Raw genomic sequence first — 19,105 nt, 5'->3', positions numbered from 1 at the left:
TTTCCTTGAAGTTTTCAGTAAATTAATTTAACACTGGGAAACCTGGTGTTTTTCCGTACTAACTTGTTCTCCTGTCTGGTGTCATGCCAATACCCTGTAGAACTGAATATTGTGGAATGAGGAAGTAATTTTAATCCCTATTGAGATTCAATGGCCAATTCAATGGCCAACCACGAACCTGCTGGAAAAACAATGCACATTCGTAAGCTAACACAGCTTGCTAGGGACTTGATTGCCGATCGTCAAGAGCAAATGCAAATGTGAAGACACAAAAGCCAACACCTGAAGCCAGAACAAGGATCACAACTCGCCTCCAAAGCTTCCTCTGCTTTCTTTCCCTCCAGATGCTTCGCACCATTCAAGCCTGCACAATTCAGCATGCAAGAGACACAGAGACTGTGGATTGGTTCATGGCTGTTCCAGAATTGATGGCATTCATAGCAATTATCATCTGGAGAGGGGTGAAGAAGGTTCCATCCTTGTCTGACAACTGGTCCAAGATGTATGGAAACAAAGAGATCATGGCAACAATGGCTAGAGACCGCTTCCAAAAAATCATGCAACACCTTCGCTTTGATTGCAAGGACACCCGGCATGAGCGAGTGCAGACAGACAGGTTTGCAGCAATTTCAGAACTATGGGAATCATTTCGGAAGAACTGTGTCAAATTCTACAGACCTGGTCGGCACATCACCATTGACGAACAGCTGTACCCATCAAAAACACGTTGCCCTTTTCTGCAGTACATTGCCACAAAACCAGATAAGTTTGGAATAAAATTTTGGGTGGCGTGCGACCTGAAATCCAAGTATATCTGCAATGTTTATCCCTATGTTGGCAAAGACCCCAGTCGTCCCAAAGAAGAGAGACTGTCTGAGAGTGTGGTTATGAAGTTGATTGAACCATTTCTGGATCAGGGCAGAACCGTCACAACGGACAATTTCTTCACGTCAATTTCACTTTCCAAAAAGTTGCTCAGCCGGAAAACCACCATCATTGGGACAGTCAATAAGATTCACAGAGAAATTCCTCCTTCTGCGAAAGTGAAAAACTGCAGTGAGTTCAGCACTCAGGTGTTTACAACAACTAACGCCACATTGACTGTTTACGCAGCCAGCCGGAAGAAGACGGTCTATGTCATGAGCAGCATGCATGGGCTCATTCAGACTGAGGACACACACAAAAAAAAACCAACCACCATCACCCAGTACAACAAAACAAAATGTGGGGTGGATTCCATGGACCAGATGGTGCGGGAATACTCCGTACGAGCTGGAACAAGAAGATGGCCAGTGGCTGTGTTCTATAACATGGTGGACATGGCAGCCCTGAACGCCTATGTGCTTTATCAAGCCTGCACAGGAAGAAAGGAAAGGCGGCCAGATTTTTTGATGCAACTTGCCAGTGAGTTGGCCGCGTCTCACGTGACAGCGAAGCAGATTGAAAGGGACAACGGTCTTCGCAAACAGGCTGCTGAACCAGAGGAACCTGCCAAAAGGAAAAAGTGCCAAGTCAGGAACCAGTGCAGAAAGAACCTTGCTGCAAAAAGATGTGTTGAATGTAGCAAGTTCACATGTGGAATGTGCAAAAAAGAAGAGCCATGGCGCTGCAAGGTCTGCGCAGACTAAGGACAGTTTATTGTGTTGTGTTGTGTGAATTTTTGGATTTTCTGTTTTGTTTAAACTTTTCAATAAACCATTTGAAATAAGCAGTTTCTAGTTTGTGTTTTCATTCTCTTACTAAATTGAACTTTTATGTAGTCCAATCTAAGCAATGCAAAATATTTACGAAAAAACCAGGAAGATTCAAGCTCTCAAGAGGAAGATTGGAGTCAGAAGCAATGAAGTTAGTTTGAGTTGCTATAAAAACTTGCTGCTTTTGTCTTCACATTTGCATTTGCTCTGACGATCGGCCATCAACGCCCAATAAAGCAGTGCAACATTGTTAGCATACTGGTTAGCATAATGGTCGGCACAGGTTCAAAACTGGTCCGACTGGTTCTGGAGAGGGGTATCAAAGTGATACCTCTTTAGTAGTTAGGGTTATAAGGTATCCAATTGTTACCTTTTAGGTTTTCCAGTGTTAAGCAGTGGATTTCTTTTACAGTGTGATGAAAGTACTTTTTCTGTTGATGAAAGTCGCTTGCACCACAGTACACCATAGTACAAACTGCTTTCTTTTCAACTTTAGAAGAAAAACAAAAACAAGAAAATCTTAATGTCAATTACCAATTAGAATATTTTGCATTATAAACTTGTTCAGATGTCATATAAGATTCTACCAATAAACATCTATTATAAAACATTTAACTTCCAGGGGACTCTATAGACTCTTATGTCCCTACCAATGTCAAAATCAAACTTGTGTTTTGTTTTGTTTGTTTTTTTGTTTGTTTTTTTTTGCCAACACTATCTCTTTCTTAGCTTGTCACACACTGATGCTTAACACAAATAGTTATCCTCACTTTCTGACACATAGGAAACTGCTCTGCTGATGTCTATGCCAGTTATCCTTCTGCAGCAGTAAGTGATGTGACTGCAATAGTTATGAAATACATCATAAAGTACATTTTACATACTCCCTTCCCACTTTTGCTGTTACAATATGAATTTTTTTAACCAGCATATGTCCTTTGACTGGTTTATAAAACAGTTTTCCTTCACTTATGCAAAATTGCCACAATTATGAACATCTTGTCTCAGAGTGATGCAGGAAAACTCACCAATGGATGTATTACTTCCAGATTGGAATTCAGCAGTTCCTTACTTGGAGAAAAGACAGTGTTCAGCTACCAAGCCCGACTCCTAAGGAATAGTGTCCAATTTGGGAAGCTTTATAACTGTGCTTAAAACATTTTTTATATGGTTTGGTCTCATTTGGATCGCCCTTAACCATCTCTGTAGCTAAGCTGGCATGCATGCCCATGCCATTACACAACCTCTACTAAAGGAGATGAACATTTAATTTCAAAAGCTGTTTCAAGGTCTATCTATGCACATGTCATTCTGGTTCAACTTGATTTTATTTTCATCTGTCCAGTTCTGCTCTTCAATAATTCCTCTGACGTTGTAGGATGTTTTTTTTTCTCTTTTCTTTTTACCAAAGACTAATCTGGCCATTCTATTCATGAAGTATATGGCTGATTTGCTCCTTGAACTGAACCCTTTGTATTTACTTTGGTGAAGTCTTCCTCGGCGGTACATTTGGATTATGATATTTCTACCTCCTGGAGAATCTTTTACACTTGACTGAGTGTTATAAAGAGGTTTTTCTTTCCAGTGAAAAGGATCTTGTGATTATCCACCACCGTTTTCTTTAGTGGGTGCCCAAGCTCTTGTATGTATCCAAGCTCTCCTGTGTGGGTGTATGTGTTTTTTTTTTTTTTTTCTTTTTAAAATGTGCACTACCATTGATGTGACTTTGATTAATTTGTTTTTGTACTTTTTCACATGAATAGAAAGCACCTTTGACAACATCTTGTGGGTTCAAAGCAACAGCTTCCAAATACTATGTGGAATTAACTCAAGATGAATTCAAGATTAATGAAATTATATGAATTATAAAATTAAATAAAAAGTATTGTTACACCATGTCCATTATATTACTATATTTTGAATATATGTTTAGATGAACTGGCAAATGTAATAAATCAATAAATAAATAAATTAAAAGTGAGATTGTCTAAATATGTAGGACCTACTTGTATCTTCCAGTCCCTCTTTTATAGCATGCTTTTCCAGTGTTTCACATTTCATTTGTTTCTATTATTTTACTTCCTTCATTTAACCAGTTAATCCCTTTTTGTTATAATCTTTCTTTCCTGTACCGTCCTTCATCTTTCTCATGTAAATATGAATATTTTACCATTTAAAATTATAGTCTCCTACTTACAGTATTTCCACTACATAGTTCTAAGGTTACAAGCATCATAAAATGATGGATATAGATTTTTATGCACAGGCTCCTTGCTATTACATTCTTGTGATTAAAAGGTACACACACGCACCACACACTTTTCCTTTACCAATTTGCATGTAAAGGTGAAGACTGATTATAAATTCCACAGTTCAGATGAGCAAAAACAAGGAGTAGTCTTCAGTTTGACAGGAAACAGATTACAACTGCTGAAGCAAACACTTGAATAAGTTTCAGTCTCCTCAAATCTTTTCTAAACCGTCACCATGTGGATTTCTATCAAGCCAAAGTGGGTGTTGAGTCATCGTTGCACCTCATCTTAGCTGGGATATGAATGGAAAAAGATTACTGCGGATATACACGCCCAGCCTGCCCCACCAGTCCTGCATTTCATCTCTCAGTATGATTAAATGGGAGACATTCACACCCGATTTGTTAATTCATCAAAGCAGTACCTTGTGGGATACAGAGGTTGTATTAATCACATTTTGGGCAAATTCACATTGGCTTGCATAAAGCTCAAATAGGCATGCATTACAGATGACTCTTCTGGTGAAGGTGGCTCACCATAGAGTCAGTGACACAATCTATTACCCCAGTCACAAGGTCTGAAGTGAGAAAGAATAAGACAAAGAGAGACTATGTGTCTATTCATGGCTGTGACAGACTGTTCAGTGAATACAGATGATGTACTTAAAATATCAAAGATCTATGAATGCCCTTTTGAGAGACAAACCAATTGGAGACAAATTAAAGAGTCAGAGTGTTGAAACCTGATGCTTTAACTTTTCTCATGTCCTATTTGGTACTGGTAAGTTCTAAAGTAAATTGCAATCACCTGCAGAAAGACATATCTTGCATATTTGATACCGAATTTTTATAGTGTAGAGTAGGTTGGTGTTTGGGGCTATTTGATTTTCTCTCCTTTGCTGCCTAATTTGTTTCATAACCAGGCTTTATAACAGTCATTAGAAGGTAAATCCCTTTGGTTCAACTTGACACAGTAAGGCACCAGCTTTCAGGGCTTGATAAATGGACACTCAACAGTGGTTATTATGATGAATGGGAATTTCACTATAGTACTTTAACAGTACCAGGTTTGGGACAAAGCAAAAAATGGCAATGAATTTCTTGCAAAAGTGCTAGCAATGGATATTTGGAAACAGATGTCTATAAAGTCAGCTGGCATTCATAGTATTGGCTCTTACTGAATTGTTGGATTTGATCAAAGTTAGATCAGGGTGCATGGACAGACTTTGACAAACTAGGATCCATTTCCTAAAAAAATTAGAAAGTGAAGCCCAATATTTCCACAAATAGGTGGGGGAAAAGATTCAATAAACAGATCAGCTGTTACCACGGTAAGCACAGATTAGTGAGGATCCATAAGCATTTGGCCATCAGGAGAAGCTGATGTGCCGTGTGCTGCAGACATGGATGCAGCCAACCAATATATTACACCAACCGTATTATCATTAGATAAGTATATGGGAGAGTGTGTGGAGGGGGGGATGCTAGACACTGTTCTAGTGTCTGATCAATGGGTTATATTAAGCAGTAGAGAAAAAAAGAGCAAGGGGGCTAAAATGAGAGATTGAGAAGCGAGGGAAGTACAGTATAAGGCAATTTAATCACAACCATCTCAACTGGATAATAAGAGAAGAACGAGAGAATATAAATAGTGAGCGCAAGAGACTAATGGAATTCATTTTAGGATGGTATTTAACCTATTTCAGAGAATCCAGGGTAATCAATTAAAAGCACTTTTAGCCCAGGCCTCAACTTTAATTATTCTCAAAATGGAATTATTCTCTGGCATGCTACCTTTCTGGAAATAGATACACTAACTCCATTAAAATGTTGGTTCTTGTTAGCTGTAACCAAAACAGGTCCAGAAAAATCTATATTGTTTATGACTGTTAGTGTCACTCAGATGGTTTTCTCTTTAACATTTGCCAACTGCAGGACTAAACTGTCAATATTGTATGCTGAAATGTTCTTGTCTTCCCCAGTTTCAAGACAAAACCTGATCTCACAGACTTATGCAACATAACCACAATGTCTCAACCGATATTTGTGTGTTTGCGGCATGTAATTGTTCAAAATTATGTGCTGGGACCTTGAAAATCAAGGCGATGTTAAATCAGGGGTGGTGCTTTGTTGTGGTGTGTGCACAACTTTTCTGGGTTTGGCACAACAAAATAAAGGCAAAAGTTACATTTTCTAATAGAGAGAAAAAAAAAACGCAACTCAGAATTTGGATCTTAAGAATCTAATTGTTAAATGGGCGAATGTTTTGTCCATATTTGACAACGCCTCCAGTTGGTGGTTATAACACAGTAGTTATTACATGACAGCTCAGACCAAAAGCACTCTATAACAGTTGGTCTCATGTCTTTAGCGTCTGTTGTTGTTAAATTACAAGCTTCAACTATGCACTGAGGTCAAGGTTCAAAAGTCAGTTTTTCAAAGGAGTCATGTTGTGTGTTTACTCTGACATGATACTCTCAACACAAAAACCTTTTAAATTATGTATTTGGTGTAGTGAAAGCCAACATTTTATTCACAATCTAGGACATTTATATAAGCTTGAAAGCATGAAATGTTAGATTTAGGGTCAGCACGTTGTCTATGGTCAGGGTCAGAGTGCACAGATTATCAAATAAATACACATGCATAGGATACCATTCAAATAGTCATTGAGAAATAACATGAAAAAAATTAAATGACAAAGTTTTATTGAAGTGAAATTGGGATGTAAAAATGATTTACTGAAGGTAATGTCATATAGTTTTTAAATTGGACATTAAACATGTTCAGTGTATGCTTGTGCATAAGTAATATTGCACTGCTGAGGTTTTAATGCAATGCAATAAGTCCAGCTTGATTAAACAAAATAAAGTAGGATTTAATGAGGATGTGGTCTATAAAGACCTGTGTAACCACACATTATTCATGTTTTATAGGAATAGTTCAAGATTTGATCTGAACACTTTGTTTTTCAGGTAAGAATAATTTCAAGTCACCTTCATGCCATAAAAACCAAGCCAAAATATGGAAGTGCTTTAATGGAGATCATAGCTAAAACTGTAAAAATAAAAAATAAAAAAATGAAAAATCTCCTGTATATTCCTGAAATATATATGAAAGCAGACATAAAGACTACAAACCTTGTAATACCCCTCGCCAACAGTAACTTGAAATGAAACACAGCCCATTAATGGCAGACAACCCAAAACAGGATGGGAACGTGCCATGCACGTAGGAGCATCCAAAACAACCACCTTAACAACAATCTTATGAGACCTTAGAGAAATTTGTGAAAAAACAAAGAAGAAAAAAAAAGAAAAAAACTGTTTATTTATTTTATTCTAAATTTTATTTTAAACTAATTTGTATAAGGTTAATTGGGAACGAGAACCTTCTTTTTTACTGTTGTTTGCTCATAGTCGCAGTTTAAATTTTACTTAGTTTTTCCTAAAAATTCTTCATAATGCTGAGGATTTGAGGTCTGCCAAAGGACTGGATTCCCATTGAATGGAATCAGGAGTCTTTCTGCATCAGTAGTGCTGATAAGCAACACGGACAAACGATAATGTTTGACTGTCCCATACGAATGAGCTGATAACCACTGATAATGTCCATTCAACCGAGTGAGAAAGTCCAAATCAGGAATCCATTAAATACAAGTGCCTCAGTGATTGTTCAGTATCCTACCATTTGTTATTACAAATATTAGCAGTGACTTGATAAGAGAATAAAATGATCTTTTCAATCACAAAATGAAACTACCCAAGAGTTAGTCAGGTTTCATTCAAAAATATCTGATGACACAAATAGAAAAAAGAAAAACACACACAAAAAATGACATTACTAGATAGCAAAAGTTTCATAGTGAACCATAGTTAAATCAGGTAAATCATGAATTAAACATATTTTTTCTGCATTAGAAAACTTAACTTGTGCCTTTATTTTGTTGTTACTAAACCAGAAAAGTCAATTAACTGTTGGTTATTAAAAGGTTTTTGTACGTATTTCTGTCAGATCATGTTGCAGGACACTAGCCAGGACTTATGGCCCATAGCATGGTTTTTCACATTTCCTAGCTTATGTGCTTTGTTGAAACCTCAAATACCACTTGTGATGTAACTTTCTGACCTCAAAAATACGTGTTTCTGACTTGATTTTATGGCACAGCAACATTTATTATGTACATTCCTGGACTTGTCTTTGCCCAGTAGCATCACAAACCTCACATGACCTTCAGCTTGCACTGAAGTGGTTTACAGACAAGTGCAAAACAGCTGAGATGAAAGTCAGCCTCTCCGAATCCAATGCCATGGCTCTCAAGTGAGGTTAGAGTGCTCTTTCTAGGTCAGGGTTGAGCAGAAAAGTTTATCTTGATAATGAGTGATGGGATGGACAGACAGATTAGAGCTGTGTCAGCAGCAATAAAGGTGTTGCACCAACCAGTTATTGTAAAGAAATAATTAAGCCAAAAAGCAAAGTTGTGATTTAGTGGTCCACCTTCATTCCATCCTGAATCTCCATAAACCGATATATAAATAAATAAATAATAGATCATAAAAACAAGCAGCCAAAGTGAATTTTCTTTAGAAGTTGGCTGAGCTCAACCAGGAAAGGATGAGGAGCTCAAGCAAATGGGTGAAACCTCCAGTCAGACTCTGTTCCTCCACATCAAAAGGAGTGAACTGAGGTGGTTCTGGCATTATAATGCCTCATGTTTGTCTCTCTTTGAATTATTTTTTTGGGGCTAAGAAAGTGGGAGGAGATTCCATGCCAAAGCAAGAACCAAATTAGTGTTCAACACCTCATTTCCACATACAGTATACTGTATATGTGCTTAGTATATAAATCTAAACATGCGTGCTGATTTGCAGACTATCTCCCCTAATGTATGCTGTAAGGAAATGCAGCTATTTGAACTCAGAAAATGGACTAAATTCATTACCATAACAGAAGAACATTAATACAGTTGAAGAGGCAGGTCACAAGATGGTAGTAGTTTTTATGTCACATCACTTCCTGTGTGTATATTGGCTAAATATGATTATGAAGTTCCTATTTAAATGAAGTGATCAATCTGATCAATCTGTCAAGCTAGTAGTATGTTTTATGTGAAACTCTGAATTCTGTTCAGATTGAAGTAAATCAGAGGGGATTTGAACTGAAAAGCTTGAAATGTTTCTAAAGAAAGTAAATACTGTTTGAGTGGCAGCCCCAGCGTGAAAGCTGACCTGTGTGTGCTGTGACAGTTTAAAATCCTCCCCTCTGAGACAGGGTGTCACCAGCCAGTTAAATCCTCAACCTAGGAGTTTAGCCAATACGTGCTCATAGTCCCCTAGACACTAAGGAGGTCTGTTAAAGCCACAGTGCCAGTCTAGCAGCTGGCCCATTTGTTTGACGGTCAACCCAACACTAATCCACTGCTCTGAAACACTCTCTGAAGGGAGATGGATCAGAATGGCAGGAAGGGACACTTCAGAAAATGTGCAACTCTGCACTCACAAGCACTCCCAGAGAGATTGTATGTAATGCAGAAACATGTGTACCAACATAACATGGTAACAACGTTGAATGGATGAAAGAGGACAGGAGAACAGGAGATTTGAATTTGAGCTTGTGGCTTTTGTAATATCTTGTCATCTGTCACATCTGATGAATGCAAGCTTAGAAATTCCACAATGGGCCAGATCTTCCTGCATTTTTAATCTTTCATGCAAATGCAGCAAGTCTTTAGTTATATTCTGTCATAGAAGACATGAATGGACAACAGAAGCAGCCACTAAATCATTGGCATTCAGTCAAAAGAAGCAAGTTTAGTGGCACATGCACAGCTTCTTGAGAACTAATTAGCATGCTGAAAACAGATTAAAATGGTGGAAATATATTCACTTTGACATTTAGATATTCTTTGAAGATATTTTTATGTAAGTCATTTCTACGCAGATGTGATAAAAATCAGTATACAAACTGCATTCTTGTAATTTTCCTTTAAGCAAGTATTGTCCTTTATCGTTTTTTTTTTTCAGGTGCTTCACACAGTATAATCACTTTAAAAATTTCAAAACTCAAGCTGACATTTTGAACACTGCCCGCTAGCATTTGCCAAGTAACTAATTAAAACAGCTGGGACATTTTATTGCTGCTTTGCATGTTCAGCTGCAAAAAGCTTTAGCTAATAAAATGGTGCTGAGTTTTACTGTTTGGCAGAGCAGGACTCATCTAAATAGGTCCTGATTGTTAGGTATAACTGAGATTAAAGACCAACTTTGAAACCCCTATAATCAATGTATTAATGATAGATCAGGTTACATCTTATTTAGAAGTGGTTATTTTTTGTGACAAACTGGGAAAGAATCAGCCTTTTTGTTTTTGTAGCACCTTTTAGCTTTGTGTTGTAGTTTATGGTACAGAACTGTTTTGGTTCAGTCTCACAGTGGATAAATTAGTTGTTAGCATGTGATGAGCATCTGTGCAAAGCTACAACATGGTGATTTTATCAATCACATTTAAAATAGAACCACAAATCAGAAAAGATTATGCTGATCTTCAGTTACAACTAGTTTCAAGGCAAAAATGTGAAATAATCATAAATACAAACTTTATTGAACACTCTACGATTAGCAGTAATTGCTGTCTTCATCAATCTGCTGAACTGAAAAACATAATAAAAACATATTGATAGTCAAAATATAGCTCTGTTTGCTTTTATGTTACCCAGAACAGTTGCAGCGTGGTGTTTTTTTAATGGCCAGAGTCAACCTTGAACTGACTTTTGCTGACTGGATAGAGCTTTAGAAAGAGACAGGATGTGAGATTGATGCTGAATTAGCCTTCTGTTAGCGGTGCAGAAATGTGAAAATCTGTCAGTTTAGTGGTATCAAAGAAAATATAATGGAAAGAAAAAAATATATAATTGAAAAACTATTTTATTTTTTATCTTTAATTATAAGGACTGGCAGCTGTGTTGTTTTAAAACAAGTTCAGAGAACTGGGTTGGTTGATGGGAAGATCATTTCATTTTTTTTTTTTTTTTTCTGACCACTAACTGCAAATCCATCAAACTAACTCTCCCAAGTTATTGGGCTCACTCTTTATTTGACTTAGAAGCAAAACGTTCCCACACTGGTGCTGTAGTGTTTGCCTTTGAAATTAAGTCTGTAAAGTTCATGTTAACAAGTCCTTGTCAGAAATGGAGTTAGTTAAATGCAAGTGAGGTGCCTTTAAATGTGCATTGCACAGGAGAATCCCTCTGATGTGTTGCAAAGGACAGGCGCACAGAGATGATGTCACTGACAGTAGGTCAGTCTCCTGCTCCATCAAACAGCACAAAACAATATAAAAATATTTAACTCAACTGTTTCTATACAGATTAATAAAAATAATGAAGATGGCAAAAAAATGCACTGAAGGACATTTAGCGAGCAAGAAGAGAGCAGTTGAAACAAAGATGATTACCATGAACACATATTTCAGCGTTTTCATTCAGTCCTTTTTGGAATTTAATGGAAAACCTAAAATTTGTGCAATCAGCAATCTGTATATGAAGAACATACCCCACAGTCAGAGGTGACTAGGCCAGGACATTTGTGGTTGCTACTGTTTCTTATTGTAAAAGGTCAGTTGTAGATGGTCAGTTGTAGATGGGCAGGATCGTTCCTAACCCAGTCATCAGGTTCCCCTGACTAGCATGTTTTGCTTTAAGTAACACTTTTACAAACTTTATCCAATCAAGATGGTCATCCACATGCTTTTTTTTTTTTTTCTCAAATGCATCCGCATCTGTTTCTCAAGCCTTTAGAATAACGACCTGAAGGTGAGAAGGTGCTCAAGAGTAGAATTGGATCAAAAAACAATATGAAATGATTACTAAAGGGTTGTAAATCACTGTCCCAGAGAGTTGTGCTTGAATGCTCTCAACTTTTAGTGTTAAATTTTATTTTAATATTATGAAAATGGCATCTGTGTTCTAGTGAAACTATGCCAATTGAAAAAGTAGAAGAGGGTGTCTAAAGTAAACAAAAATATGTTAGTGCTCTAAAAAATGTAGCTTCTACATTTCATCTGGAATTCCATCAAATATGTAAGAATATAATCCAATTATCTAAAATGAGCCCCGCAAATAGATATTTGTTCTTTGTAACAGTTGCATCAGTGAAGTCCCATTTCTTTACCTGTACAAAGTAGCTCTGTCCCCTTATTTAACTCAGCCTTGAAAGGCTGGAGTTTGTCTTTACTAGCACAAAAAAAATCCAGATAAAATTACATTTTTCACAAATAGCATGCAAAGAGATAATCAAAGACCACACTACCATGTTATCTCTCACTCAGACATTTAGGCAAAACGTTACTGTAAATAATGAAACCCACAAGTTCCAACAGCCATCATACTGTAGCACAAGTATAGTAGGTCAAGTCCATAACCCTCTCTCTTTAAACCTTTAATCCCTGAAGCTTTAGGTTGACTAACTTCTCACTAACACTTCTCCTAAAACTGATTCATCTAGACAACCATGGTGACAGAATCACAGCTGTTCACACCCATTCCACTGGAAAAGCTCATTTTAAACCAGAGATGGCTCGACAGATGGATTATATCCTTGTTATCAGAGCCGCATTTCCAGCTACAGGCCAGAAGTGTTTGAAGAATATATGTCAAAACAGTTGTAGAGCTCCTCAGCTTAAAGGTCCATTCTGGGGATTGGCCAACACTACTTTTGCCTTTACCTTGTACTTTGGAAAGGATTGTCTGATTTCTTGAGGTGTCAAGAGAAAAAGTGGTGAAGAATCACAGTTTTCCTAGTTATTTATTAGTTTGCGAGGAGCCTTTGAAAAACATGCTGACTAACTGTTCTCTGGCGACCTTCCATTCAGTTTGAGTGTGTTTATGTGTGTGTTTCTGTGGGGTGTGATAATAAAAAAAGGTGGGGGCTTCTATAGACGCAGAGCAGCTCAAGTTTAATTGCTTGTGGTGGCAGTCAAAGTCAATATACTGGTCAATGGCCCGTGCATCCCGCAGGTTCATTTCCCCATAATTACTCTACATGTGCCTGGTCAGTGCATAAGTCTGTCATCATTAGAATAATAACAATAGGTTGGGCAAGGAGTGTAGGTAGAAAAAATGGGGGAACAAATGCAAAAGAAATGAATGAAAAAATACTGCAGACAAGAGATGGCCTGGCACAGCAGAGGCAGAGAATAACGCATTGAGTCAATGTGTGGTTTCTCCAATATGCATGTAATCACATGCAAGCAAGCAAATTTATATGCACAGTCACGCATACACATGACTTATTACAGCTAATTTGTTCTCAAAAATCTTTTCAAAAAGAATTTTGAGAACTAAAAATATGGTGGAAAATACACTATTGAGGAAATGGCTTAAATAGAAGATTGTTCTTACTTCAATAACTGGCTGCATTTATGTCTTTTCACTATCATCTGTTAGTGTTTTCATCAAATCTACATGTTTTCTTTTCTAATAATAAAATGAATTATATTGTGTTTTTCTTCTCCATTTAACACCACTTCATTTTATATTTAGGTTTAAAATGCTTGGACAGAAAATTTATAAGCATTCTCTGAGTAGCTTCTCTGCTCATTACAACTCTCCCTGAACCTACTGGGCTGCGGCATAATACCGGACAAATAAAAGGTATGTGCTGGTCTGTTCTCATGCATGGTTGCTGTGTGAGGTGGTGCACGTCCTCTACGGTGCAAACATGTGTTCTGCTGTTGCTGAGTATAATCTTAAGCCTTTACCAGCTGCCCACAAGTCTTTCATAAATGTCTCACTTGAATTAAAAACAGGTGGACACAGTTTGATTAGCTTGTTAAAGCACACCTGCTACTGGAGACATGAAACACAAACACACACAAACACATACATGCAATAGACATTTTTAAACAGACACAAAAACTTTGACCTGAGGAAACATATTTTCATAGGTGGAAATGTCTGCTGCATTAAAGAGTTTTATAGTTGTAAAAAAAAATTAAATTCTACAACAAGTTAATGACAGTACAAATATTAATACACTATAAAGTGACGATATACTCTATTATTGTTTTAATTTGGAGGTGGTGTGCCTATTTCAAGTACTGTTGTATATATATTTTTTTTATTTTTCCTGTTGCAAGAGACATGACTCCTTAAGGCGATTCTAGACACACATACATATATATATATATATATATATATATATAGAGAGAGAGAGAGAGAGAGAGAGAGAGAGAGAGAGTTGACAAGAGGACTTATTTCTTCAATGCATCGTGATGCAGACGTGTACGATTCCACATCACTGCAGCAATAAAACATATTTGATTATAAGTAGATAGATAACAGTCTCCCGAGAAATATCTGAGGCTGAATCTGTTTTGAAACCTTTACTTTGGAAAACTACATCAGTATCTCACTGGAAATAAATTAATTGTCTTGGTGAAATGACATAACATTACACATCAAAATGTATAAAAACTCTTAAGTTAGCTTAAGGCTAACATCTATTAAAAATAATATTGGCAAGCTAGCGATTAGCATGCACCAATGGATTACAGGGTTTAAAATGGTTTTGTCCATCAACAAATGTTTACCTTAACAATATTCTCTGTTTTGCATTACAAAAATTATAAACTGACTAGAGAATACTTACAGGCAAATGTTTTCTGGCCATAAAGGAGAAGATAATAAAACATCTTTTTAACTTTATTATTCTGTCTGAACTGTCTGTGGAAAGACTGAAGGGACATAACACACTGCTTTAGAGCAAGAAATCTCACCACTAAAGGGTTGCTTAACCATTTTTGATAACAAAATATCAGAGTATAGTAATGCACAGCAGCAATCCTTGAGTACCAGGGCAATCGAGTCCAGATCTACCACACCAGGCAGGACAACATGTGCAGGCTGTGCAAAGAGGTCCCTGAAACAGTCCAGCATATAACAGCACGGTGTAAGATATTGGCAAGCAAAGAATACATGGAACGCCATTATCAAGTAGCCAGCATAATATACAAAAACATCTGTGCAGAATATGGACTGCAGACCCCTAGGTCACAAGGGGAAACACCTCCCAAGGTGGTGGAGAATGAGAGTGCTAAGATCCTGTGGGACTTCCACAAAATGGCAATTACCGGTTGTGATCATGGATAAGCAGCAAAGGAAAACCGTAGTGATCGGTGTAGCCATCCCGAGCAATGGAAATATCAGGAACGAGGAACACGAGAAACTGGAGAAATACCAAGGATTCAAGGAAGAGCTGGAGAAAGCCTGAAATGCGGAAGCAACAGTAATACCAGTGTTCATCGGGAGTACTCGAGGCTGTGTCCCACACCGGAGACAAACCTACAAATGATAAATGGGGAAACACCAGACATCTCCATCCAGAAGAGTTTAGTCCTAGGAACCGCTAAGATACTGCACAGGTCCCTCAAACTCCCAGGACTCTGGTAGAGGATCCAAGCTTGAGAAGAACAGCCACCCACCCCCCAGTAAAGTCTTTGCTGCTCTTCTTCCTACTTTTCATTCAGCTGTGAAGCAAACCTGCAAGTGAATAAGAAGTGAATATTTCTTAAAACTAAATCTGTTGCCTTTTGAAGAAAAAGATGCTGTACATATACAACAGCACATGTAAACTACAGTCTCATTAGCTACTGCATTTTGTCGGGAAAAATCACTGATTTAAAAATGTCCACATATGTTCTGCAGAGACCGTCACTTGAGCCCTTAGGCTTAGGGGAGTATTAGGACTTACTTGACCACCAAGTCACGATCAAGTCTGCCGGCTCAGATCAGAGCCATTAAGACTTTGTAGTTGTAAAATAATGTTTGTTAATAAGTTAGTTTGTATTTGTAAATCAAGCTTTCCTATCGTGTCACAAACTTGAATTTTTCAGACAAATCTTTTTCATTCGGTCAGAAAGTGACTAATTATTCACACATTCATTTACAACCACAAATTCTTTATGACTGAGTTGAGCCCATACAAGTCCTCCTATATACACTATTCACATAAAGTAACGGACATTAACCTCTTGAATTTAATTTTTAAAAAATGTAATAAGTTCATGCTAAAATTAATATATCACATTTAAGTAGAATCGTGCAATGGTAAGTTCTTCTCAAATGGAAATATACATATGTATACATGGTACTGTATATATAACATATACTGTATTTAGGTACACTGTGACACACAAAAAGGCAAATGTCTAAGTCACAGACCAAATTACAAATTAGCAAAATAGTGAGCACAATCATTAAACTAATGTTTTATAAATACTTAAGCTTATTTGTAACAGACATGCCTTTACACTTCTGATAACCTGCTATTGAAAAAGGGGTGGGAGCTGTACATGGGTGCTGAGTGGGTGAGTTTGACGATTTGTGTGTAAAAAAAAAGAGTATGATCGGGTGTGTGTTAATGAATTTCGATGTTTTACACTTGAGTGTGTGTGAAGGTTTCTGGGGGCTTTTTTAATACACACACACACACACACACACACACACACACACACACACATATATATATATATATATATATCAAAAAAAGGCTTGTATTATGTAAAGCACTTTGCACTGCTCTTGTATGAAAAGTGCTTCATAAATAAAAGTTTGATTTGATTTGATTTGATATTACTTGAGGCAATTTTATATTTTTTATTGAACTAGGAAATTTAATTTACTCCTCTGATTTTACTTCAAGGCTTTCTCATAGTCTTTGTTGGAAGTTCTGTTCTTTACTTTCTGTTAAGATGCGTATATAAGAAAATTTCTCAAACTTTCAGAAAAATGCACTGCAAACATAATGATGGTGGAATTACAATACATTGATTTAAGTAATATTTCAGCATGCATCTTAGTTTAATGTAATGCTGCGGTGTTCCCACTGGCTGCATTTCAAAGTGCACCGGAGAAAATGCTCTGCAAAATCATTTTATGGTATGGCAGCAGGTTAACAGCTATTTGAAAGCCATTGAATCATTGTTACACTTAAATGTTGTCACACATGAAGCGCTTTATTCCTAAATCAGTCTTTACTTCAGTGGCCACTGAATAAATGTGTGTGTGTGTATGTATGTATGGGTGCAGTTTAGCTTGTACAGTATTGCAGAGTAATTTCTCCGCTATCACCAATGGGATAAGGGCAATTGAACCCTGGCACTTTATGTTTAAATGCTCATTTATGCATCAAATGTACCTTCAGAAGATAATAAGACGCCATAATAGAATTTTATGAAAATGCATTACATGGGAGGGAAGCTACTGCATGTACACCCTTCCCCTCATCTCACCCTCGAACAAATCCCTTTCCAGCAGCTACTGTATGTTGCAAGGTCCATAAAACTTCTCCATATGAATATTTAATGTGCAACTCATGTAATGCAAATTTATTTTCCCTGTGCATAGTCCATTATTTTGCCAAGTGCTACGACAGATCTCTGTGAGGGTTGAGAGTCCAAAGGCTTTGCACACATATTGCAATTACCAAAGAGACATGCTTTGTCCCAATGCAGTATGATTGCAGACTCCAGATTTTATGCATGGTTTAGTAATGCCTGAATTGGTTTGATGTTAACGTAGACCCCATGTATTAATCATTGTGTAAATGCTTTTTGGGATGTGGAAGATTAAATAGAGAATCACATTCACTCAGGTCAGAGGTTATATCACAAAATCACTTCTCAACCTGGCTTCTACAGCTCAGATGTTTTTGTTTTTTCACAAATCAAAGTAGCAGAGAAAAAAAATCATTAATGTAGCATGTGGGTTGTGAAGGTCACATTAATTTAAACAATAGTTTGACATTTTGAAAAATAGAGTTTATATAAAATCAATTTTACTTTCATGGTTGCTTGTTAACTGTGTGGCCACAGTCAGGAAACCCAGAAGGTCACTGGATTGTTTGCAAAACTGACATCTCTAAAGTTAACTAATTAACATGTTATTTTTATTTTAGTAACCAATTGCAAAAAACTACACAACTTGGGGGCAAATGTTCTTTATAAATTATCCACTGGTTGTCCAGCTACCTGGTAGATAGTAAAACTCAGCTTTTTGTCAGATTTTGTTAAAAATTAAATATGTTGTTTTATCTTTCCTGGTGTCCTCGGTTTCTGAGAAGTTGTTTCATTTATTTGCATGTGGAATACTAAACTTACACTAACACTGGTCTATGCTGCCACCATGCCATCTCCATGAAACACGTCAACACGTCACAGGTTGTTTTTTGAAGATGCGACTCCTCCATGTCTTTCTTTTATCTTTTAATTGTATGAAATGTGCTAAATATTGAGGCTACTTAAATGACTAAAGAATTTGCAATGATTGACTTAAATAATTATCTATTTTGCTCAGGCAAAATAGAAGCTATCACTGACTTACCAGTTGCATAAATCTTGCTGCTGTCTAGAAAAGTGTTTTTTCTTTGTTTTTTTTAATTTGACTAACTAGCTAGTGGTATTTGCTTTCTTAACTTTAACAGTGTGGTTGACATTTTCATTGTAACTGTGAGCAGGTGAATGCAAACCACAGTACACAAACATTGATATGCAAGCCTGCTATAAAATGCTTTGAAACAGCAGATGGGCAAAATGTTGGATCCAAGTCAGCCCAGGCCCCCGACCCTCCCCTTTTTTCAATTTGCCAGCTTTGTCTTGCCAGACCTGGGAGTGCCAATGATTTAGTCCCTTTCTCCCCCTTGAGGGGGGTGTCTTTGTATTGAAGGCTGCAAGGGTTTGGCACAATGATCTGTGGAGAGTCAGTAGCAGAGGTCAACATGTGCTACTAGCACCCTGCAGCAAGCCACTGCCACATCCAAACCTCTGTCTGCTTTGGCAGAAGAAGACATCTGAAAAGGAGGAGGGGGAAGAACTGATAGGATCAACTTTACCTCAGTGAATTTTTTCACTTTTAAAATAATAAGCAACAGCATAAAGCTATAGTCACCAAAGAAGCTGTGCCTGGGCACTGTATTACAGTACAGAGCTAAATGCTAACATCAGCTTTTAACATGTTTTTGATGTTTACATGCAATCAAATCATTGTCATATATGCATGCTGTTTTGCATATGTGCAGCAATCTATCTTTTACATTAGTCAAGATGTGTCTTTGTGAAACTGGCAAGAAAAAAAAAATTTATGGAGATGTGAAGTTTCTCTTCCATG

At 37.1% G+C, this 19,105-nt stretch overlaps 1 protein-coding gene across 1 annotated transcript; it reads left to right on the top strand.

Annotated features, from left to right (window-relative positions):
- Nucleotides 1-410: 410 nt before the first annotated feature.
- LOC121628057 (piggyBac transposable element-derived protein 3-like) lies at nt 411-1,628 on the top strand. The gene has a single exon (XM_041966957.1). The coding sequence runs from the start codon at nt 411-413 to the stop codon at nt 1,626-1,628; it is 1,218 nt and encodes a 405-aa protein (XP_041822891.1).
- The last annotated feature ends 17,477 nt before the right edge of the window (nt 1,629-19,105 follow it).

Source organism: Melanotaenia boesemani, chromosome 17 (assembly GCF_017639745.1).
Source record: "Melanotaenia boesemani isolate fMelBoe1 chromosome 17, fMelBoe1.pri, whole genome shotgun sequence".
Classification (NCBI taxonomy): Eukaryota; Metazoa; Chordata; class Actinopteri; order Atheriniformes; family Melanotaeniidae; genus Melanotaenia; species Melanotaenia boesemani.
This window is presented reverse-complemented; position numbering and strand designations above follow the sequence as displayed.